At 38.6% G+C, this 22,027-nt stretch overlaps 1 protein-coding gene across 1 annotated transcript; it reads right to left on the reverse strand.

The window, feature by feature from the left end:
- Positions 1-6,099: 6,099 nt before the first annotated feature.
- Positions 6,100-21,737, reverse strand: LOC124269859. The gene is made up of 6 exons (XM_046704908.1): positions 21,632-21,737; positions 21,302-21,379; positions 17,438-17,505; positions 8,991-9,119; positions 7,255-7,329; positions 6,100-6,204 (listed from the first exon to the last, which is right to left on the reverse strand). Exons 2-6 carry the CDS (start codon positions 21,338-21,340, stop codon positions 6,159-6,161), a joined length of 357 nt encoding a protein of 118 aa, XP_046560864.1. The 5' UTR covers positions 21,341-21,379; positions 21,632-21,737; the 3' UTR covers positions 6,100-6,158.
- Between the last annotated feature and the right edge of the window lie 290 nt (positions 21,738-22,027).

The raw sequence follows: 22,027 nt of genomic DNA on the forward strand, positions 1-22,027 counted from the left end.
ACACGAGTCTCATTAACCTATTCAGACAATGACCTACTTTTCAGCCAATCCGAATTTTCTCGTGTGAAAGTGAAAATAGACATCACAAACAACTATGGTTACACTGAATATAAGAAAATGGTATTTACAAATGAATTTTAATTTCTAAACTTTAATAACATCCTATTTCTATGTTTTATGGCGAGGTGTAGGCAGCATGACCTCAACTAAGACGTCACAGACTGCCCAAGTTTGATGAGGTCGTAAAAAGATTCACAATGTATCTGGCTCATGGGTTACACCTGTAATGGGTTTTTTGCGCTAATTCAGTGTAGTTCTGAAACGCACAATGTTATTGATATAATACTAAGTCCGTACCAAACGCCAAACCTTTCTAGCTGCAGAGCCTCGTTTTGAGATTTCCACTATTTCCAGGTCTCCGTTTGTCAGTGTTCGCAGTACGACAGAGCACGCTGCAAGACATGTTTGCAAGGATTATAAGGAGCGTAGTGTCGCAATGTACAAGTGCTTAGATATATCAAATAATACTGATTAAAATTTAAGTATCCAGTTAAATGAATTGGTCTAAAAATTCTGGACTGCTTATTGTACTAAGTTGCGCAATAGGACGGAACCCAGTCAACAGGAAACGAGACTGTTGTGTATTCAATGTTTTGACTTGATGACAGTTTTTATGGATATACAACTTCTTTTATTCTGTGGAGGCGAAGTTTCGACAAAGATTCTAATGTCGTTGCCACTTGCGTCGAAACGTCGCCTCCACAGAATAAAAGAAGTTGTATATCCATAAAAATTGTCATCATTCTTCGTCAACTCAACTTCTAAAATGCCCATAAAAAAAACGTCAAAATCGTGTTGGGAATAATTGGATACATGTGCTGAAAAAATTCTCCAAATTTCTAAACCATTTATCTCCCGTCTTGTAATAAAACATCTCATATACCGCCGTTACAGAAAGTACTAGTGGAGGGAAAATAATATTGGTTAAGAATTGTCAGACTCCTCCCCCGTCTAGTGTGCCCTACCTACCGGTCACATCCACTCAAATAAAAAACAATAAGGCCAGACCGATTTTATTTCTTGTTTTACGGATTTTTGTCCTCAGAAAACCTAAAGGCAGGAGGGGGAAAAATAAAATAAAAATTAAATGTATATTACTGTTGACAATTTATGAAGTGTATATGGGGCAAAAGACAATCTTTTAAAAAAACTTTTCTTGTTAATTTACATGTTTGACCAATGAAACATTAGGGTGTTATTTTTTGAGCAGGGAAAATTAACTTTTATGGTTTTTCTTATTCGTGAGAAAAGACGACAGGCGGATCCGTCAAACAAAAAATAAAATTGGTCTGGTCTAATAATACTTTATTCAAAACTGCAATACTGTTGTGATACTGCAAACCGTTAAAAACTACATATATTCAAACGATCGAACTGCTTCAATTTTTGCCCAACGTACATTTAAACATACGATGTATTCCCTCTTATCATAAAACCTCACTCCGGACAGGACCCTTAATTCTCAATGCTATCAGTAAATGTCAATTAATTATTATAATCTATTTATATAGCGCTGATTTGCAGATAGGCTCCTCACACGTGCTTTTGTTTTTTCCGCTTGATCATAGGATGTCAATCTCAACTCCCTGGGAAGTATACAACTCTTGCAGCGACAAGGCGCATCAAGTTAATGTGGCTTTCTCATCCTTTCGAGGTACCCATTCACAGCTAGGTGGACTGGGACACATAGTCACAGTACTTTGTCCAAGTTTACTGCACGTTGCTGTACCCGCAACTAGGTGTTTGTTCGTATTCATGTGACCACCATCTGGTCATATACCAACGGATTCGTGGGTTCTTTTAAGTGTACAGGATTGTGTACTGTACACTAGTGGTTGTGACAACACTGACAGAGTCTGCACACAAAGTAACAGTTGACTACAAGATTTTTACACCCGGTCACAGGTGGGCTCGATCCCTTCACCTTAAGCTCGCTGAATCACTAGCCTGGCGCCTTAGACAGCTAGTCCACCATGTCCCATACATTTTGGCAGATCTTACTTATGTACATAGGTCAGTGGCCTTGTACCACATGGGTAATGGCCCCATCTATAAAACCTGACTGATTAGTCTAGGAGACGGGCCCAGATCATCGATAGAAGTGTACGGATTGTGCGGCTAGTCGGGGCTTCGGCTAAGGCCATCGTCTCACCACCGACTACGTCGACGATGAAGAATTGCCGTCTGACTTCTGCATGTGTGTTGGTGACAGAGCGGATATCCCTGGGAACATTGGCCACTCGGTCCCGGTGTGAGATCTGTCACGTGATATCTATCAACTTCTACCATTTTGAACCCATTTCCCCCAACTATAATAAACATGGCTGCTGTCGTTATAAATTCCTCGACTTCCGTATTCCGTCCCTTGTTCACCACCTAAACTACCTACCGAGACAACGATACTAACGATCTTGAACTGGCGCAAACTGAAGTGGTGGGAAAATTACTAAACATGGGCGCCGCGATGTTGCTGGAATATTGTAACAAGCCGTGTAAGACTAAACTCACTCACTCACTAAACAATGACTTCACTGAAGCTTGATATTCACGTAATGAATCTCATAGCAAGCTGTCCTTATGACAGGAAATAACTGATTATGAAATCCACAGTTATCATTTTTGTGGACATGGAACTTCCTGAATCCTGGTCATGGACGTCTTTCAATATTTTCAGTTTGCTGATGCAGTCATCCCTCTTGTCACAAAATCCGTGGTATTCCACGAGAAACTGTCTGACTTTCGACAGTTCCCCTGATGACACCATGTTGGCTAGTGACGGCCATTCTGAAGTTTCGATGTCCATCTTCAAGACATCAATGTATTTCTGGAAAACAAACAGAGAGGCTTTAATGTATTAAACGACATCCTTACAAATTTCTTGACAATATCAGGAACAGCAAAGCAGTGAGTGAGTGAGTTTAGTTTTGCGCCGCCATCAGCAATATTCCAGCAATATGATGGCGGGGGACACCAGGAATTTGTTTCGCACTTTGTACCCATGTGGGGAATCGAACCCGGGTTTTCAAGGTGATAAGAGGACACTTTAACCACTAGGCTACCCCACCTGCCCCGAATACTAAGGAATAAACTGAAGATGTTGTTGAGATGGGATAGAATCACACACCAGGTGCGTAATAAAATAAACCAAAATGGCCGCCTTTTTCTTCTATTTACCCATCTCTACACCAATAAGGTTTGTTGTGTTGTGTTGTGTTGTCCTCAAGGGTTGACATTTATGTATAGTTGGGTCTTGTTGTACTAGTGCTGACGTGTGTCTGCTTGGTAGTGTAGCCAAATTAAAGAGCAGTTCGGCAGGGTGTCGATTAACCCTTAATTTGTCCCTTTTTGCAGTAAGAGGCGACTAACGGGATCGGGTGGTCAGACTTGCTGACTGTGTTGACACGTGTCATCGTATCCCAATTGAGTAGATCTATGTTCGTTCTGTTGATAACTGGATTGTCTGGTCCAGACCCGATTATTTAAAGAATGCCGCCATATAGCTGGAATATTGCTGAGTGCGGCGTAAAACTAAACTCACACACACTCCATTTTTCTGAGCGCCAGTTAGGGTAACAACAAGTCACACGGTAATCACAACATTTTTGTGGAAGCTTAGTCGGTTAGATCGTTACTTTAATATAATTTTATTTTATGTTAAAGATCGCGACCGACTATATGACATGTAAACAAAATGGCGTCTGCCTCTCGACTGTGAAACATATTCTGACAAGCTTAAAACGGCTATAGAAATTGTTAAAGGTCACATGCAACCAAAAATCAAACATAATTAAAACACAATTATCACTTATTCATGACATATAATATACATTGCTGGTTATGAAAAAGCATATAAACAAAAACTATAAGCGTACAATCGCAAATCAAAAGTGCAATATATTGTGTACATCGGGTTTACTTCCCAAGAAACGAAGCAGCCGGGATACCGAACCCAGTCAGAGCGGGTGGATGTGTACTCAAGTGTAACGGCTGGTTCATTTGCAGATGCCCTTACGGATCATTGTGTGTGTATATATAGAGATGTTGGGTTTTGTAAATACATGCTCATTTTTTGTGTATAACATTTTGCAATCAACAGACATCATAACATGTCATGTGTTCAAGTATCACACCTGCCTGTCTGTGTAATTACATAATGTGACAGAGACCGAACTCGGGCCATAAATCAATGCATTTTGTTTATGGTGTACAGCCTGATTGGTGTTAAGTTACAAATTGCATGTGGTCAGTGATAGCAGCTGTGTATTGAATATTGTCATTAGCAGACAGGCAGGCAGACACACAGGTGTCAATAAAACAAGACATTGAGTTTAGTCTGTGACAACGACATATCTATATCACAGCTGGAAATTCTGTCAACGCTAAATAATGGCATTGCTTTTAAGTATCGAACTGAGAAAGTGACTCGGTAAGAAGAACGTGTGGTGAAATAGACAAATGAAATTATATAAACAGTTAATTTACTGTCATAACATATAAAAAGCTCGCGCCTGTGAGATATCAACAAAACATTAGAAAAATAGCTCACACCAAAGCCTTCACCGAGTATTCACCGGACAACCGCTTCCAAGCTGCGCGAACCTACTTCACTGCGCACGTGCTATAAGCGCAGCCCAGCTGTTGAAACCCGTTTTCCCCAGAAAAGTCTGGGGAAAATTAGTGAAACGTTTGAACTCCGATTTCGCGCGTTTTTTTCATCGCGTTATTTTTCAACTTTATAAGTTGAATTTGCATTTTTGACGATTTGTTTCGGTAAGTCCATACCGAAAGGTATCAGAATCTGCAAAGTTGTGTTTTACGTTGCATGTGACCTTTAATTATGTTTAAGCTGAGTGTGCAAACCACTCAATGTATAAAATAGCTTAAGTAAAGCAGGAAAGTCGGTAAAATAAATCTGTACAAAGTGAACACAAAAACAGCTGATCGAACGGTTTTCGAACTCCGGGCACGGCATGCGTCATATTAATAAGTCATACGATTGTTAGCGCTCCAGCTTCTCGGCGAAGAGCTTGGCGGTTACCGTGGCAGCGGGTAATATTTTTCCAGTTGTCACCCTCCTGGGAGGGTGACACGGAAAAGTGTTAAAGCGTCATTGACCAGTGAAATTAAAGTATTTTACATGAAGGTAAGATAAAGTACGTGATCTGAACTTCCATGTTTGGAAGCTGAGTGGGTTGGATCGTTGACTTTCTGAGCAGGCGATTTAGGTGAGTCGCTCCGAGTGTTTTGGTTTAAATTCCGGATGGGATTCAACCCACAAATGTACTCAGATCTGTACTTTACTAGGAAAGTGTAATTCCAAATATAACATATGTTCGATATATTGTGAAAATTGTGGATTGTCTGTAGGTTCAAAGCCGTGTCTTTACACCATCAAAGGGACCAAGAAACCTTTTGTGATTAAGAGTGCAGGTCCTAGTGACTTACACTAACGAGGTGACCGAATGGGCTGCTTGTTAGTACAGTTCATCGTATCCTGATGGCGTGCTAATCACTGGATTGTCTGACCCAGGCTCGATTATTTACTGACCGCCATCATATAGCTGGGATGTTTCTGCATGCGGCTTTTAAACTGGCCCATAGATCATTCAAATCGAGGCCCCATTTGCCGATTATTTAATTATGATTTCGTGATTATAATGTCGCGAAAATGACCTGTGTTGAGACATTAAAACCAACTTCCAACTCTGGAACCTGAGTGGACCCAGCCGGAAGTACGTGATGAAGAATACCAGTTGTGGGAGCTGGGATGGCTGAGGGGGTTAGATCGCTGATTTCCTATGGCGATTTGGTGTCTAACTCTGTGAACGTGGTTTCGAAGCGCAGATCGGACCCATCCCCAACAAATTAACACCCCAACTTTAACACTTGTTACGTTTGACCACTTTCTAAATGACACATAGTATAGAGTATGTGAAGATTCCTAGTTCATGGGGAGCTAATTTCCGAATATTTGTAAAAGATATTTCAGATTATTCAAAATGTCACTGACCCTGGTGTGGTTCAACATTTTCTTGATGGTCGTCAATGTCTGTAACTCCCAGGAGTTCTTCTTATAATCCTTTCCGTCAAGGCCTGATTTAAAACCGGACACGTGGCGACCTCTGGTAGGATGCCTCGGTCATACTGAAATATGATTATTATCACTATTATTACTATAATACAGCATCAACGCTAATAGACGATGTTTATGACACAGTTTGTCCAAATATCACCAATAATGATTGATACACACAAATGGTAAACTCTCCGCAAGTCAGGTATGTTATTCGTAATATTTGTTGGTGCGTGTGATGTACACGTAGCTATGTCATCCGACCCGTTTGTGTGTGTGTGGTGTGAGGTATCGAGCCTTACGGCTCAGGGTACACAAGGGTACATACTGGTACACAAGGGTACATACTGGTACACACATGGTACATCACATAGGCGCTCATTGATCGGATGAACACGAATAAATTTTACCGACATTCTTTCTCTCAGTTCCAAACATACGTCCGCATATTCATTGCATTAAGAAAACAAGTAGCAGAACGAACCGAACGTACCTCCATGTACCCAACGCATCTGAAGAACATCGGTTAATCCAGAAACCCAACGATACGTATTTCAGATAAACAATTACCCAAGCTGCGCTGCGATTTGTTCCCTCGCACGTGAGCAGGGTATATGGAAATTATATACCTGCACCTTTCTGATGTTTCTAATCTGATATTTTTAATGTATGATTACATTCTGAACAATCAGTGGGTATGACAATCAAAGAACATTTTTGTTGCTTCAGTGGTTATCAGCAGTTTCTGGCTTAGAAAGAAAGTCACCGCATATATCACCTATCCAAATCGTTGGATCTCCAGTTTTCGCCAAAATAACCCCCCAAAAACCAAAAAACAAAAACAAAATAACAACACAAAACAACACACCCCAATACTGTTCGTTGAATGTGACGAACATAGGTAAAAGAATGTTGTGGAATTCTTGTTTTGGCACCTCCTTCGACAGATAATACGTGAATATAATTTCACTCCGCTTTTAGCAATATTCCAGCAATATCATTGTACCCATGTAAGAAACATCAAACGAATGAAGGAACAAAGGAAAGAAAGAACAAACGAACAAAAACGAACGAACCAGTACATAATGTACCAGCAGAGATTAACAAGCGTATATACAAACCTCGGATCAAAGGAAGAGACATCACACTCATAGTGTTTGGCCGTGTCATCGTCAAAAGAAAAATCGTTGTTGATTCTGTATTAATAGAAAAAACATCATTACTGATGCTCCAATTGACCACTTTCTAAATGGCATAGTATATTCATGAAGAAACATTGCCACAGCAGTTTCGCGTAATATCCGTAAAATCTTTTATTTTTTTATTGGGTAGGTACATCTTGTTGACAGCCTAATGAAAGCGAAGGATGCACGGACCCTTGACACAATCACAACACAGATCTGAAAAAGGCCAACACGGTATAACTGAATATTTGAGGCCATTTGAAAAACATTCATTCGTTAATGCTCCACATTCAAATTCGAGTTTCCTCATTACCTCGCATGCATCATTAAAATAATACTCTGATGCCCGAAATAGAATTTATTTTATGGATGATGAAATCCCGAAATGGATGATGTGGTGTCTTTGTACTTTGGCGTCTGTGTCTTAGACTAATACGTATTCCAGTCAGTTGACTACTCACCCAAACGAGTACACGATACAGGGCTTTACTGGACTGTATTCGGGCGTCTTGTGTCTCCAGTCAGACTACTCACCCAAACGAATACACGATACAAATACGAATTCCAGTCAGTATTCCACTCACTACCACCCAAACGAGTACACGATACAGGGCTTTACTGGACTGTATTCGGCGTCTGTGTCTTAGACTAAAACGTATTCCAGTCAGTTGACTACTCACCCAAACGAGTACACGATACAAGGCTTTACTGGACTGTATTCGGCGTCTGTGTCTTAGACTAATACGAATTCCAGTCAGTTGACCACTCACCCAAACGAGTACACGATACAGGGCTTTACTGGACTGTATTCGGCGTCTGTGTCTTAGACTAATAGGTATTCCAGTCAGTTGACTACTCACCCAAACGAGTACACGATACAGGGCTTTACTGGACTGTATTCGGCGTCTGTGTCTTAGACTAATACGTATTCCAGTCAGTTGACCACTCACCCAAACGAGTACACGATACAGGGCTTTACTGGACTGTATTCGGCGTCTGTGTCTTAGACAAAAACGTATTCCAGTCAGTTGACTACTCACCCAAACGAGTACACGATACAAGGCTTTACTGGACTGTATTCGGCGTCTGTGTCTTAGACTAATACGTATTCCAGTCAGTTGACCACTCACCCAAACGAGTACACGATACAGGGCTTTACTGGACTGTATTCGGCGTCTGTGTCTGAGACTAATAGGTATTCCAGTCAGTTGACTACTCACCCAAACGAGTACACGATACAGGGCTTTACTGGACTGTATTCGGCGTCTGTGTCTTAGACTAATACGAATTCCAGTCAGTTTCCAACTCCACCCAAACGAGTACACGATACAGGGCTTTACTGGACTGTATTCGGCGTCTGTGTCTGAGACTAATAGGTATTCCAGTCAGTTGACTACTCACCCAAACGAGTACACGATACAGGGCTTTACTGGACTGTATTCGGCGTCTGTGTCTTAGACTAATAGGTATTCCAGTCAGTTGACTACTCTCACCCAAACGAGTACACGATACAGGGCTTTACTGGACTGTATTCGGCGTCTGTGTCTTAGACTAATACGTATTCCAGTCAGTTGACTACTCACCCAAACGAGTACACGATACAGGGCTTTACTGGACTGTATTCGGCGTCTGTGTCTTAGACTAATAGGTATTCCAGTCAGCTGACTACTCACCCAAACGAGTACACGATACAGGGCTTTACTGGTCGGTAGTTGGCATCGTCACAGATCTCCCAGCCTCCATCTCCAAGTTTGCCCATGCGCAGCTTCCGGTAGCACATTGTATCTACGTTGTCAAGGTAACTAAATAACCAATAGTGTCAGACATTAGTATTCATATAGTCATTAATTATTGAGGTTGTCAATCACAGGATTATGGTCAAGAATGCTTACTAGCCCACTTTATACAACTAATATATTTCTGGGCCAACAAATCCCACAAAACGCCACCATCGGTTCCACTGTGTCACCTCCCATTGTCACGAAACCCAAAACAGCCTTCCAAACAAATCAATAAGCGAGAAATATTCTGTGCTGAATATGTCACTAAAAATGACAAGGTCATCACGTCATTTCCGGTACGGAGATATCTTTGCGAATGCGTATAGCGTGTTGTAATACTTTGATATGATAGATCATCTTCGCTAATCCAGTGCATATTATCAGTATTTCATGTTGATAAATAGAAGATTCATTGTCATTTGGGAATATATACCATTCGAAATCTTACGTGTATTTCGTTTGTACAATGTTTACCATTGTGAACCGATACAAACAACCTGTTAACGCCTTTTGGGCATATTTATTTGGTTTTTGAAAACAAATACTCTAACAGAATTATGCAGAATAATTGAAACTATGGTAAATGCAACAAATTCTGTGTTATTGGGTGACCATGTTTGGCAGCTTGAGTACTGAGGGTTTTTAGGACTTCAGTTCTGGGCCCAGATTTTCGAAACTCTCTTAGCGCTAAGATAGTCGTAAGTTAATGTTAATGTATGGCACTTGCGACTATCTTAGCGCTAAGAGAGTTTCGAACAACTAAGCACATGTGATACATGTGGTCTCACCTTAGGCAAGTAAGTTTGTTATAAAATGCCTCTGTCCACCAGCAGTTAAATTTGGTACCGGTTGTATTCTCCACAGGAGTGTTCTGTACTCGTTGTCCAGGGGTAATATGGTAATATAGTAATGTCTGGTACAATTTCACAAATGTTTAGTTTTAGAGTGCAACAGCGAAAAACCCTCACTAAATTTAATATGCATACTTACGTAAATGCGGTATGACATAGGTTTTTATGTCACAGATAAATGGTTAAATGCAAAATACCCCCGAACCAATTCGCTCAAAAGTTTCGTATCGGAAGTGACGTAACAACTCGATCGTTCGTATAGCGCCATTCGTAACCCACTTATACATTCGTGACCAACTCGTGCTATTCCGGGACAAGCCGAATAGCGAGCGACTCGTGCCCCTCTGGAAGGATTTCAGATTTGCGTAGCACCTCTTTGTTTGATTCCAGTGGTACTTAATATCACCGAAGTAATAATAATAATAATAATTCACTTGTATAGCGCCTGGTATCCATCTGTCTAGTGCATATGTAGAAGTATATTGTATTGCTGTAAACCCAATGTTAAAGATTTAATTTCATCGGTTTTATATAATATATTTTATTTAATCTCGTAACGATCTTTAATTAAATTTCCTAAAATGTCGGAAAGCGGACGTAAAATCTCCAAAACCAGTCCGCAAGATCGCCAGAAATCGCCATCTGAGAGCCGAACACTTGGGCTCATTTTCAGTTTAAATGGAGTTAGGTATCTGTTTCTGTCAAATTACAAAGAGAATAAACGTTAGTGTTACGTGCAGGATCCTGTACCTATCGGCAGAAACATGCCCCAGTAATGCTTAGTATATTATATATAGCTTGTCTTCTTTGATGGGCATATTTTAGAAGTTGAGGTGATGAAGAATGATGTTAATATTATGGCTATACAACTTCTTTGTTTTGTGGAAGGCGACGTTTCGATATAGATTCTAATGTCGTTTTCGAACGAGTGACACATGAGTAAAATGTTGAGAGGATAAATACATGTGTTGTATATACAATAGATGAGGTTGATGAACAAAGCTTGTATAAGAGATTATAGTCTGTTTGCAGTGAAAACGTACCAATGAATTTCACTTTAAGTAAAAAGGAAAATCAAATATAGTGAAATTAAGATTGCGAATCCTCATAATTATACCTTGCCAACTGAACATTTAAATCTCAGAATTTTGTTCATCTTAGGATAAAAGTTGTTTAACCAGCTATCATAGATTAAAATCGCTTTTATTGGTTTGTATTACAAGGGCTGTCTCTTCTAGATGGGTCATGTAGATCTCGGTGATGAGGGGGGAGAGTCCCATGGGTCTGTTGAAATATGTTATCTGGTTCATTTCAGAAGACATCAGCTCAATCACCTTGTTGATTGCATAGGGCCTCTAACTGTCCTACCTGGTTATAATGCCACCCTGGATATGCCATGTCTTCTCCTGGACAAACGGTGGCATTATAACCAGGGTATACTGTACCTATTAGTAATGTAGCTTTGAAAAAGTTGCAAACACAAATAATTATACAGATGTTTTGTTTCTTATTGAATACAGGAATCATGTATTAGATAGTCATGTTAGTTCAAATGCTCAACTTTCATGATTGACAAATGACACAATGTAAGTCGTCAATTACAGCTCTATCTTACGGTACCCATGTGGGGAATCAAACCCGGGTTTTCAGCGTGAAGAGGGGACGCTGTAACCATGAAGCTACCCCACCGTCCCCTTTAAGAAATGGACTGGTGTAATGAGTTGAGAATGTCAATATTAGTTGAGTTATTAAATGCGACGTTACCGTATAAAGTAGTTTTAACATCATATCCTTGAATATAAACATACACAGTTGTTCTCAAATTTTGATAGTTCCGACATGTAAAATGGTAGTGAATAACGTCTTCGTTATAATGACCACATGAACTCTAGGATATAAGTCGATTATATCTGTCTACGTTTACATCACGACAGACGAGTTTTAGGTGACAATGGATTATTTGGCAAAATATTGTCCCAAAATTTAAATCAAAATAATTGTGAGTTTCCGTTAGGAGGAGGAGGAGAAGAAAACAACAACAACAACTTTATTACCCCAAATTGGAATTTGCAGTAAACCATCACAGGGCACACATATGAATATACGATAAATAAGATAAATAAAAGGACGTTTCTCATACGTAAATGTACTGTACAATAAATTATTGAACACGTTTTAAGAATATGATGAATATAACAACAACAATATACACATACAGGTAAACTTCCCGTGTGTGAGCTCTAAGGCTGTCGGTCGACACAGCGCAGCCCCTCCTACTTGAAGTGTAAAGTTTACACAAAGTGTACAGTGCAATGCAAGCATATGCAGTGCGTGTAACACATTTACCCAGGGCAAATTTAGGGGACCCGTTTCACTTTCGCCTTTAAAACCCATAAACTTTGAAAATAATGGACTTGTCGCAGAGATGAATTTCATTGTCTCATGTACCGCGTCAGTACATCGATTGGCTATATTTGATGTGACGTCAGAATTGCACGTGCTTCCCGTCAATTTTTAAAATTATTTTCAATTCTTTATTCTCATAAATTAAACCACCTTGGTGGTACAAAAGCATATATTGTAAACATATATACAAATACAAATTCAAATTCACGGTGGCAGTAAACAACATATTAACATTTTCTTCTGACGAGTCGATAGATGTAGGATATATTTTGGTAGATTTACTATGTGTCGAGATGTTTTTACAAATAATAGTTTCGTGAACTTTGTTTCATTGGGAAGAGAGGTTAGATGGGAGGGTAAATACTGTTTCCTCAAAGCATCTAATGCTTTGCAATGAAAAAAATAATGATATTCACCTGCGATGCTTTTAGAAGTGTATAGTTGACACGTTCTCTCGTCCCTTGGAATATTACGCCTAAAAAAATATATGTCTTGTTTCTGGTTTCCGCCCTCGTCGGTTTCAACCCAGCGCGTCAAGCGTTTTTTCCGGATTATAAATGGGCAAAGGGAGTGTGTACGATTAGCTGATCACTTATCAGTACTTTCTGCTGAACTTGCAGCAATCATTGAAGCTTGGAATCATATTTTGAGACCTGTTTCGGCGGTCATTTTCAGCGATTTTGTCAGTGCTTTACAAGCAGTTCAGACAGGTTTCTCCTCAGCATATTATTAGCATATTATTATACTCGACACTTTAATGAATTAGGTAAAGATCTTTTAAATGTAGAATTTTCATGGATACCTGCTCATATGGGACTATTTGGAAATGAAAAGCTGATAAATTGGCAAAAGCTGCATTAGACTTTGGTGGATCAGAACAGGATGAGACAATATTGCCCTCTCCTGCAGAATTATGCACCGGCAGCAGGACCCATGCTCAAACGAAATGGCAACAGAGATGGACCTCATCCTTAAAAGGACGCCATCTGTATGGCATCGAGCGTTTTGTAACTAAATCCAAATTATCAAGAAGCAACCGTAGAGAAGAGGTTCTTTTAACCAGACTTCGACTTGGGCATTGTGGTCTTGGTGCATATCTAAATATTATTAATAAAGATATTTCTGCAAATTGCACAGTGTGTAATAAGCTAGATAATGTGGCTCATTATTAACTGCATTGCCAAAAATATGTAAATCAACGTAAGGCGATGGTGGAATCTCTTACATCTCACAATATTAACATCTCATTGGCTGGACTTGTGCTCAAGGAATATCGTTCACCATGAAGTTCAGAATGTCATTATGGTTATATTAAAGCATGTGGCAGCTTTACTACTATATAAAAGTTTAGCAACTTAGCAAACCTTTATGATGGGCAAGGTTTAAATGGACCCTGTTGCCCGAACACCGAATTAAACTTTTAATTATCTATCTGTCAGTCAGTCAGTCTGTCTGTCGTAACTGGGGAAAGCGTGCAGCAGGGAAAACCAAAATGCTACTTGTTTCAGTTCAAATAGAGTGTGGGGTAAGATTATAAGGTCGTTTGGCTTTGTGGAATGTAGTCTAGATGCATCGCGCACTTGATTTATACTGAGTCACTGAGGAAAGGGCATTTTTCGACCTGTGACAAGTTTGTTTTACCAGCTGAGTATGATGACTGCGTGGTCGCGGTTTCAGTTGGAGATAAACAATCTGGTCAATTCCAGTCAGTTCCATGGACCGTAAACTTGAATGACACCTGGGAATTTGGTAAATACATGGTTTACCACTTACAATTCAGCGATGACAAGGCGCAAGGAACGCATTTGCCAAAGGAAAATGCCTTTCAAGCTCTTATGAAGTCGCAAGTTTCCAAAGTTTGGTAAGCATTCAGGCCCATACATAGACCAAATAGACGTTTTGAACTGCACAACAGTATCATAAGATGGCTACAAGAAATATATTTTCATAAATATAAGTAGTCCTAAGTATCTATATATTAATTTGAATTTCATTTCAAATTTTAACAAATACATAAATATTTCACTGTAATATTCTAAATTACTTTCAAACAATGTATAATCATCTCATGGATAAATAAATATTAAAATCTAATTCATTGTTTTTATTTTTCCTTTGATATTTCAGACAAATAAATTGACAAAATATAAAAGTTTCCCATTGCAATAGTATAAAAGTATACACATCCTTCAATTCGTTATTTCATATGTACATTTTAAACTTGCCTGCTACTAGGCGATGGCCTTTGGATGGTTGATCCCCATACAACAAAATTGAAGCTGCAGCAGTGTATGCTGCCACCAGAGTTTGATATTTTTCAAGGGTACGACATCCCCCCACAGTCACCAACATGTCCCTAAAAACCTCCCAGCAGATGAACCACCAGTTCTTTTTTATTGCTTTCTGCGAAGAACAAGTAGCATCATTATTAAACAAACGACATTGTGAAAAAATAAAAAAGTCGCGTCATCGCATCATTTTAGTCTGTATGCATATACCAGAAACATTTATTTTTTCTTGGCCTTATACCAGCGGCCCGTCTAGATAGGTAAACTATGGTTACATGTTCTAAATCTCAATAATGGTAAAGAAATGCGTTTTGGAAGGAGGAGATATACATCAAACTTGCGAAATGGCTTTAGGTGCTGATAGTGTATTCCCTTGGGATTAGAAATAATGGCATTGTGCCAGTTTAGGATAAATTGATCTTTAAGAATATATTCAACTTTTGAGATCAGCCACTGGGTTGTACAAATTGAGGGGTTTTCAAAACCGGGGAGTCCAGTATTGTCTAATATATTTTTAACGTGCGAGAGCCAGGGATTATCTTTTTTATTTATTGTTCTTTGAAGTGATAAATACTTGTAACTTAAGTTCGTAAGCTTAAAAACACCTTCTTGGTAAGTTAACTTATGCCAAAAGATTAATAAACATTTATATATCATAATTCTAATAGGGAATCTTCCTAGTTCCCCATACAGCATAAAACGAGGGGTTGAATTTCTTAATCCTGTAATGAGTCATAAGAATGTTAAATGGATTTTCTAAAAATTTCAAGGTTTTCGAAAGACCAGACTTCTGCAACATAGGTCCAGATAGGTACTACCATTAAGTCAAATGCTAACAATAAACAGTCTAAAGGCAAGTCTAATATTCTAGCTTTTTTTTCACTAAACTATACATTGCTTTTTGAGGCACTATTGCTTACAGTTTTAATACTTGATACGAGTTTTCTATTTTTTTTATGAAGTGTTATACTGAGGTAGGTATAACTATCAACTATTTCAAGTAATTTCCCATCCAAATGAAATATAATTTTGTGCTTTTGATGGTCCTCCCCGAATATTACTAGTTTAGTTTTGTTTATATTCACTTTTAGCTTTCATGAATCACAATAGTCCTTAAATGAGTTCAAAGCATCTTGTAGTCCCTTTGACGATTCATCAAATAATATTGTATCATCTGCATATAATAAAATTAACAACTTTACAAATATCACCAATTCGTCGTCTTCAATATAGTTTAGATTTACACCATTACAGTCTGCAGTAAGTAAATGAGATTCAATATCATTTATGAAAATGGAGAATAATAATGGTGACAGATTTTCCCCTTTTCTGACGCCGTTGTTACATGAGAAGTAGTTTGATACATCATTATTACATTGTACAAGCGATTTGATATTGCTATACATCGATTTAACAAGATTCAGGAATTTACCCTCTATACCAATCGTTTTCATGTTTTTCCACAATCCCACTCGCCAAACAGTATCGACAGCTTTTGTAAATTCTATAAAGGCACAATAGAGTTTTTTATTCCTATCTTTCAAAATTTGCATCAGATTATAAATTAAAAATACATTGTCAACAGTGGAGAATGATTTTCTAAACCAGGCTTGGGCAGGTGTTAAAACATTATTAGTATCTAAGAAATCTGAAAGGCGGTTGTTTAATATTTTAGTGAACAATATATACAATACCTAAGTAAACATCTTCTTGAACATCAAATATGGATTTACATATTTTTATCCATAATATGGATTAAACAAATACAAATTATTAATGACTGTCACATATTTTTCGTATTTACGTCTAAAAGCAACGCCAATACCACTGGAATTCCTTGATGATGTCTTTCTGTTTTGGAGAAATAGCTTATAACCATGGATATCAATATCGTCTAAGGTATCAGTGTTTGTTTCTTGAAATCCTACAATGTCATTGTTTGATAGAATTTCTTGTAATTCTGTGTAATCTAAGCGTTTTTTCAGACCACATTCATTTAAGGAGAGTAATTATAGAGTGTCATTTGAATTATTAGAATCATCGTCATCACCATCATCATCGTCATCATCATCGGCAACATCATCATTGTCAACAACATGATCAACATCATCATCAACATTATCATCAGTTTTCTCATTATCGTTGTCACCATTCTGGAAAGCATATTATTTACATGTAATTCATCTGGAATAGCTGACATATTTTGGCATGTTTAAAATGGTCAATGTTTACATGGTAGTCATCATCATCATCAACAACATCATCATCATCATTATCATTGTCAACAACATCATCATCATCATCATCAGTATTTCCATTAGCATTTTCATCATTATATGACCATTCTGAATAGCATTATGTACAATATTGTCCACATGTAATTTACTTAGTATATCTGATTTAGTTTTGGCATGTTCCAAAAGATCAGTGTTTACATAGCAGTCAGTATCATCATCATTGTCAACAACAACGTCATCATCATCAACATCATCATTATCATCATCATCAACCGTCATTGAGGCTGTTCCTGCAACAGTTTACTGTTACCTTGCCCTCGTAAAACGTCACACGAAAAATCAAAACAAAGAGATGATAGATTGTTAAGTAACTTTTTGATTTTGGAGCCAAAGGCTATGAAACCTTTTTTTCCAGAGTTGAAATGAATGTTTGATCATGAACCAAATTTGAGTTAGATTGTGATCCATCAGCGTCAATTTGACCCAAACAGACTTTAGTGCTAACATAAGAAAACATACAAATTGTTATACTAGTATTTAAAACAAGTATACTGTACCTGTTGTATGTTCTAAACGCTTGACCGACGGTCATTTTCGCTATTGCAGCTTTCTCCGGTAGAACAATCTGAATCAAAGAAACACATGTCGTAATTTATAATGATCAAAGATACTGGTCAAGACTCACTTTCACGATCTATTGAGGCAGAATGTCTGAGTGTTACAGCAGTAAAACAATATAGGATATAGCTCCGCTTTTAAATCAAGGTGTCTGTTGGCAATTGCACCCTTGAAAATATTTATATGTTATTTAACGAAGCACTGACACCAGAGTGAGTGAGTTGAGTTTTACGCCGCACTCAGCAATATTCCAGTTATATGGCGGCGGTCTGTAAATAATCGAGTCTGGACAAGACCATCCAGTGATCAACAGTATGAACATCGATCTGCGCAATTGGCAACCGCAGTAGTTGGAACAGTGAAACAAAAACGTGCGGTGCGTGATGAGTGTTAAAATACACTACCGTAGAAACCAACCTTTCTTGTTTTCGGGGTTTCCTTTAATGTGCATACCCCAATACAAACCAATAATAGCGATTTGAAACTATGACCGTTTGTCAAACAACTTTTATCCTAAGTTCAATAAAATTCTGAGATTTAAGTCTGAGGAGAACAATGAGTGAGTTTAGTTTACACCGCACTCAGCAATATTCCAGCTATATGGCAGCGGCGTGTAAATAATCGAGTCTGGACCAGACAAACCAGTGATCAACAGCATGAGCATCGATTTACGCATTTGGGATACGATGACACGTGTGAACCCAGTCAGCGAGTCTGACCTCCCGATCCCGTTAGACGCATCTTACTGCAAAAGGGACAAATTAAGGGTTAATCGACACCCTGCCGAACTGGACTATAACATTAGACTTGACAATTACTGTTTGAACAAAGCACTGCAAGCTTAAACCACTGCGTTGACATATATGATCACTAAAACAGTTGTAAAGGACTGTTGTAAATAGAGTATCAGACAGTAAATACATTTTGGCAGGTAATATTTTGAAATTACCAGGCTTGATGTGTGGCTGAAGTTTTGTTTTATTTCATACACTGAGTCTTGTCTATAATCCGACACGCGCAGAAACCCCGGGTATGAACTACGAAAGCTGACACAAAGGAATATAAATGTGAAGAAAGACAAAGGTGAAACTTGATAAGATCGTATTCGCGACGTACATTACGGATTACACAGCGACGTTCATAAAGAGAAAAAGCAGGTTGAAGAAGGAGGTGAAGGAGTTTGTGTTCTTTGTTGGTCAACAATTCCTCGCTCTAGTTAAAGTATAGGCTAATTATTTCCAGTGGAATGTTGCAAAACTGGTTTGATGCCTATCACCATTCACAACGCACACTGCAGGGTATTGTACGACATGCTTTAAAGCTAAAATTAAATTACATCGGGGGCTTACAATACAATTGTCACCTGCATGGGCCCCAGCAGGAATTACATCTCCTTAGGTGTTGACGACTATTGACAAATTCAGCCAAATGAAAGGAACATATACTAAGCAGCAAAAGAAACGTCAGTTTGGAATTTTCCTTCGCGGAAACGGATAACTGTAAACTCATTTAATGTTTTGATTGTATATTTCTGACAACATCCCCTTTTTTTACCTGAGCAAGAAGTTCCTTCCCAAACTCAGAATGGAACCTAGAAAATGGTCTCAAAACGCAACCTGATCTCGGAGATGGTACGGTGTTCTCCATGTTTTTCATGCAACTCATGCTGCACGTGCTGTTCACAAAGACCAGCCCTATAAAATGCACCCCCAACCTGGTTGAAACATTCACATTACAACGTCAGCAGGATGCCCCTTTTGTGGACAGGTCAGAGGAACCAGGCGCTAGGAAGACTTGAAGCTGGCCACACTGCACAAGCAGCAGCAACGTTTCCGGGTCAACAACACCACAAATGATCGCCCCGTACTGGCAGACCAAGGGTGACCACAAGACAACAAGACCGCCATGTTGTGCGACAGTATGTACAGAATCCCTTCATGCAGGCATCCGAAACAGCACGCCAGACAGTGAATCATAAGGAAGACCCAACAATACTGACACAGTACGCCGACGTCTTAACAGCGGGAACCTCCATTGTCGTAGACCTTACCGTGGACCTATCCTCACCCCTCGTCATCGGCGTGAACGTCTACAGTTTGCCTTAATGGATTCCTAATATGGATCCCTGACAAAGTATGCTTGGCTCCATTTAAAGGATTCTAAGTATCAATATCGGGCCAGGTATCAACAAGTGCTTTACTCTCTTTGGGAATTCCAAATAATCCATCCTTACTCCATTGTCCGGTACGACAAAGCATGCACCACAAAACAGAAATAAATCAATCATATTTCTCAATATCCATTTCCATGATTTCAAATTATTTCTTTTTGTTGCGTAGTTTCTTTAGTGTTTGCATCTCAGGGATTCTAAGTATGCTGTTCGAGTCGATATTTAGAATTACAGTCGAGCACCGTTGTCTCGATATTCATGGAAAAATCCAAGAAACAATATCGAGTCATCCGACATCCGATCAGGGCATATCATGGCATACCACTACTATGAAAGAAAACAAAACGCTTCTCAGTATGTTTTGATTCGAAACTATATTAATCGATTATCAGTAGTGTTTAGTCGGAACAGTGAGTACTTCCTTCTTAGTTAATCCTAATCAAATAACAAACAAGTGACCCCTTCAACTCAATTAACCCTGATTAGTTTACACTACCGCACCCCTTTGATTCATGCCGCACCGTGTGTAAACGTGGGGAAACAACCTCAGTCCAGAGGGATGCTTGCCCACGAAAAGTAGGTGAAAATCTAGTTTCTTTGCAAATATTGAGTTAATGGGGTAATTTTGATTGTTGGGACCATGGAATTATATCGAGATATCCGAAATATTGAGACATCCGTATCGAGTTAAAAGAGCTTGAATAATGATAAATTATGAAGGATTTTTGCCGGAACCGAGATGTTATATCGAGACAACCGAGTTATCAGAGTTCGACACAATGGTGCTCGACTGTAGTTTTAGTCATGACATGACTGAAATATTGCCGATGTGGCAATAAATTTTGACTCCCTCACTCATTTCTTTTTATTGTTTACATTTCAGGGATTCTAAGAATGCTGTTCGCGTCCATATGTGATAAAATGTGTCAAATTAGATGAAAAATCAATCGCTCATCGATATTTGTTTTGAAATGAAGTACATATGGCATTATACATAGAATGGATAGGAAAACGTACGAATATTTTCTTCAACATGTATATATGAAAGGTTTCTTTCACAATTTTGGGTAGTCTAGATGTGAATGTACCTGCTGAATTGAAAGTCCATCCGTCTCACACAATTATTGTTAGAACAGGTCATTTCAAGCATAAAAATTACCATAACACACGTAAGATATAGTAGTACATTCCAAAGATAAAATATCAAAACAATATGGTTTGTAATAGATGAGGCAATGAAAACAAATCTTTTAACGTGAAACATTTTTCTTTACAAAATTTCCTTAAACAAGAATGACCTGTAAGTGGAGTGAGCGGATTTGCAGTATCTCAGCTGTGATAAATGTACTTCATAGATATATAGCCACGAGTAGACCGGTATTCGAACCCGGGTTTCCTGCACGCCCATAGTGATCGAGATGTCACCGTTTTATCCATGATGCAGTATGTGTGTGTGTGTGTGTGTGTGTGTGTGTGTGTTGTTAACAAACCATAAAAAGATCCGCGGAATCAGCCCACCAGCCATTAGTCACGGCATTTTGAAGCAAGGTAACTCTGCACGGCGAATTTTGGCACCATTTGCATCGACACCTTTGACCCTTCAAAATGGGATGATGCAAGGGGAATTTCATACCTGTCCCTGCTGACGGAGTTCTTTGAGTGGTCCATCCATGTTTCTTTCTGCATGCAACTCCCAGTCGGATTTTCTTTGCTGAAGTAAAGATAGGAATACAGTGCTTGTAGTTCTGGATGTTGAATAGTCAGGACTTTAAGAAAAAAATCATTTGTTTCTTTTCTGAATAGATGAATGGCACATTTTTTTATTACTGCAACAGAAATTCGTTCTGCAGTAAAATCTGTTTATCGTTCCAGACATTTTTGTTGTGGCTGTTGTTTGATTTTTCTAATGGCAAAAATTGCACATAAAGCTTATGATTAATAAATGGAGATTCTTTTAAATTACCGTTTTGTCCAGGATAGTCACCGGGGGATGTTCAGTGGTTGTATCCGTCCTAACTGCGACCTGATGCTGAAAAAAGAATTAATTCGGAATTTAAATGTTTTGATTTTTTTTTGAAAGATGCAATTTGATATATATAGGGATGCTCTCCTGCCGGTGGGCCATCTTTTCTGTTGTGAAAGGAATGGCTACTTTTCATCTGTGGGTATATACAGGAGTACAGTTTGATGTTTTGTGACGAGCAATATTCAATAAATAAAACAAATCATGACATGGAAAACATATGGATAATTTTTGAGACAAATAACCAAAATTGAATTTGATTTCAAGGCAGGACAACACATACTGCCCTTAGAATATTTTAATCTATTTATCCTTCTTTTGTATTGCCTCACTTGA

Source organism: Haliotis rubra, unplaced genomic scaffold, assembly GCF_003918875.1.
Source record: "Haliotis rubra isolate DU_JTF1 unplaced genomic scaffold, ASM391887v1 Scf1481, whole genome shotgun sequence".
Classification (NCBI taxonomy): Eukaryota; Metazoa; Mollusca; class Gastropoda; order Lepetellida; family Haliotidae; genus Haliotis; species Haliotis rubra.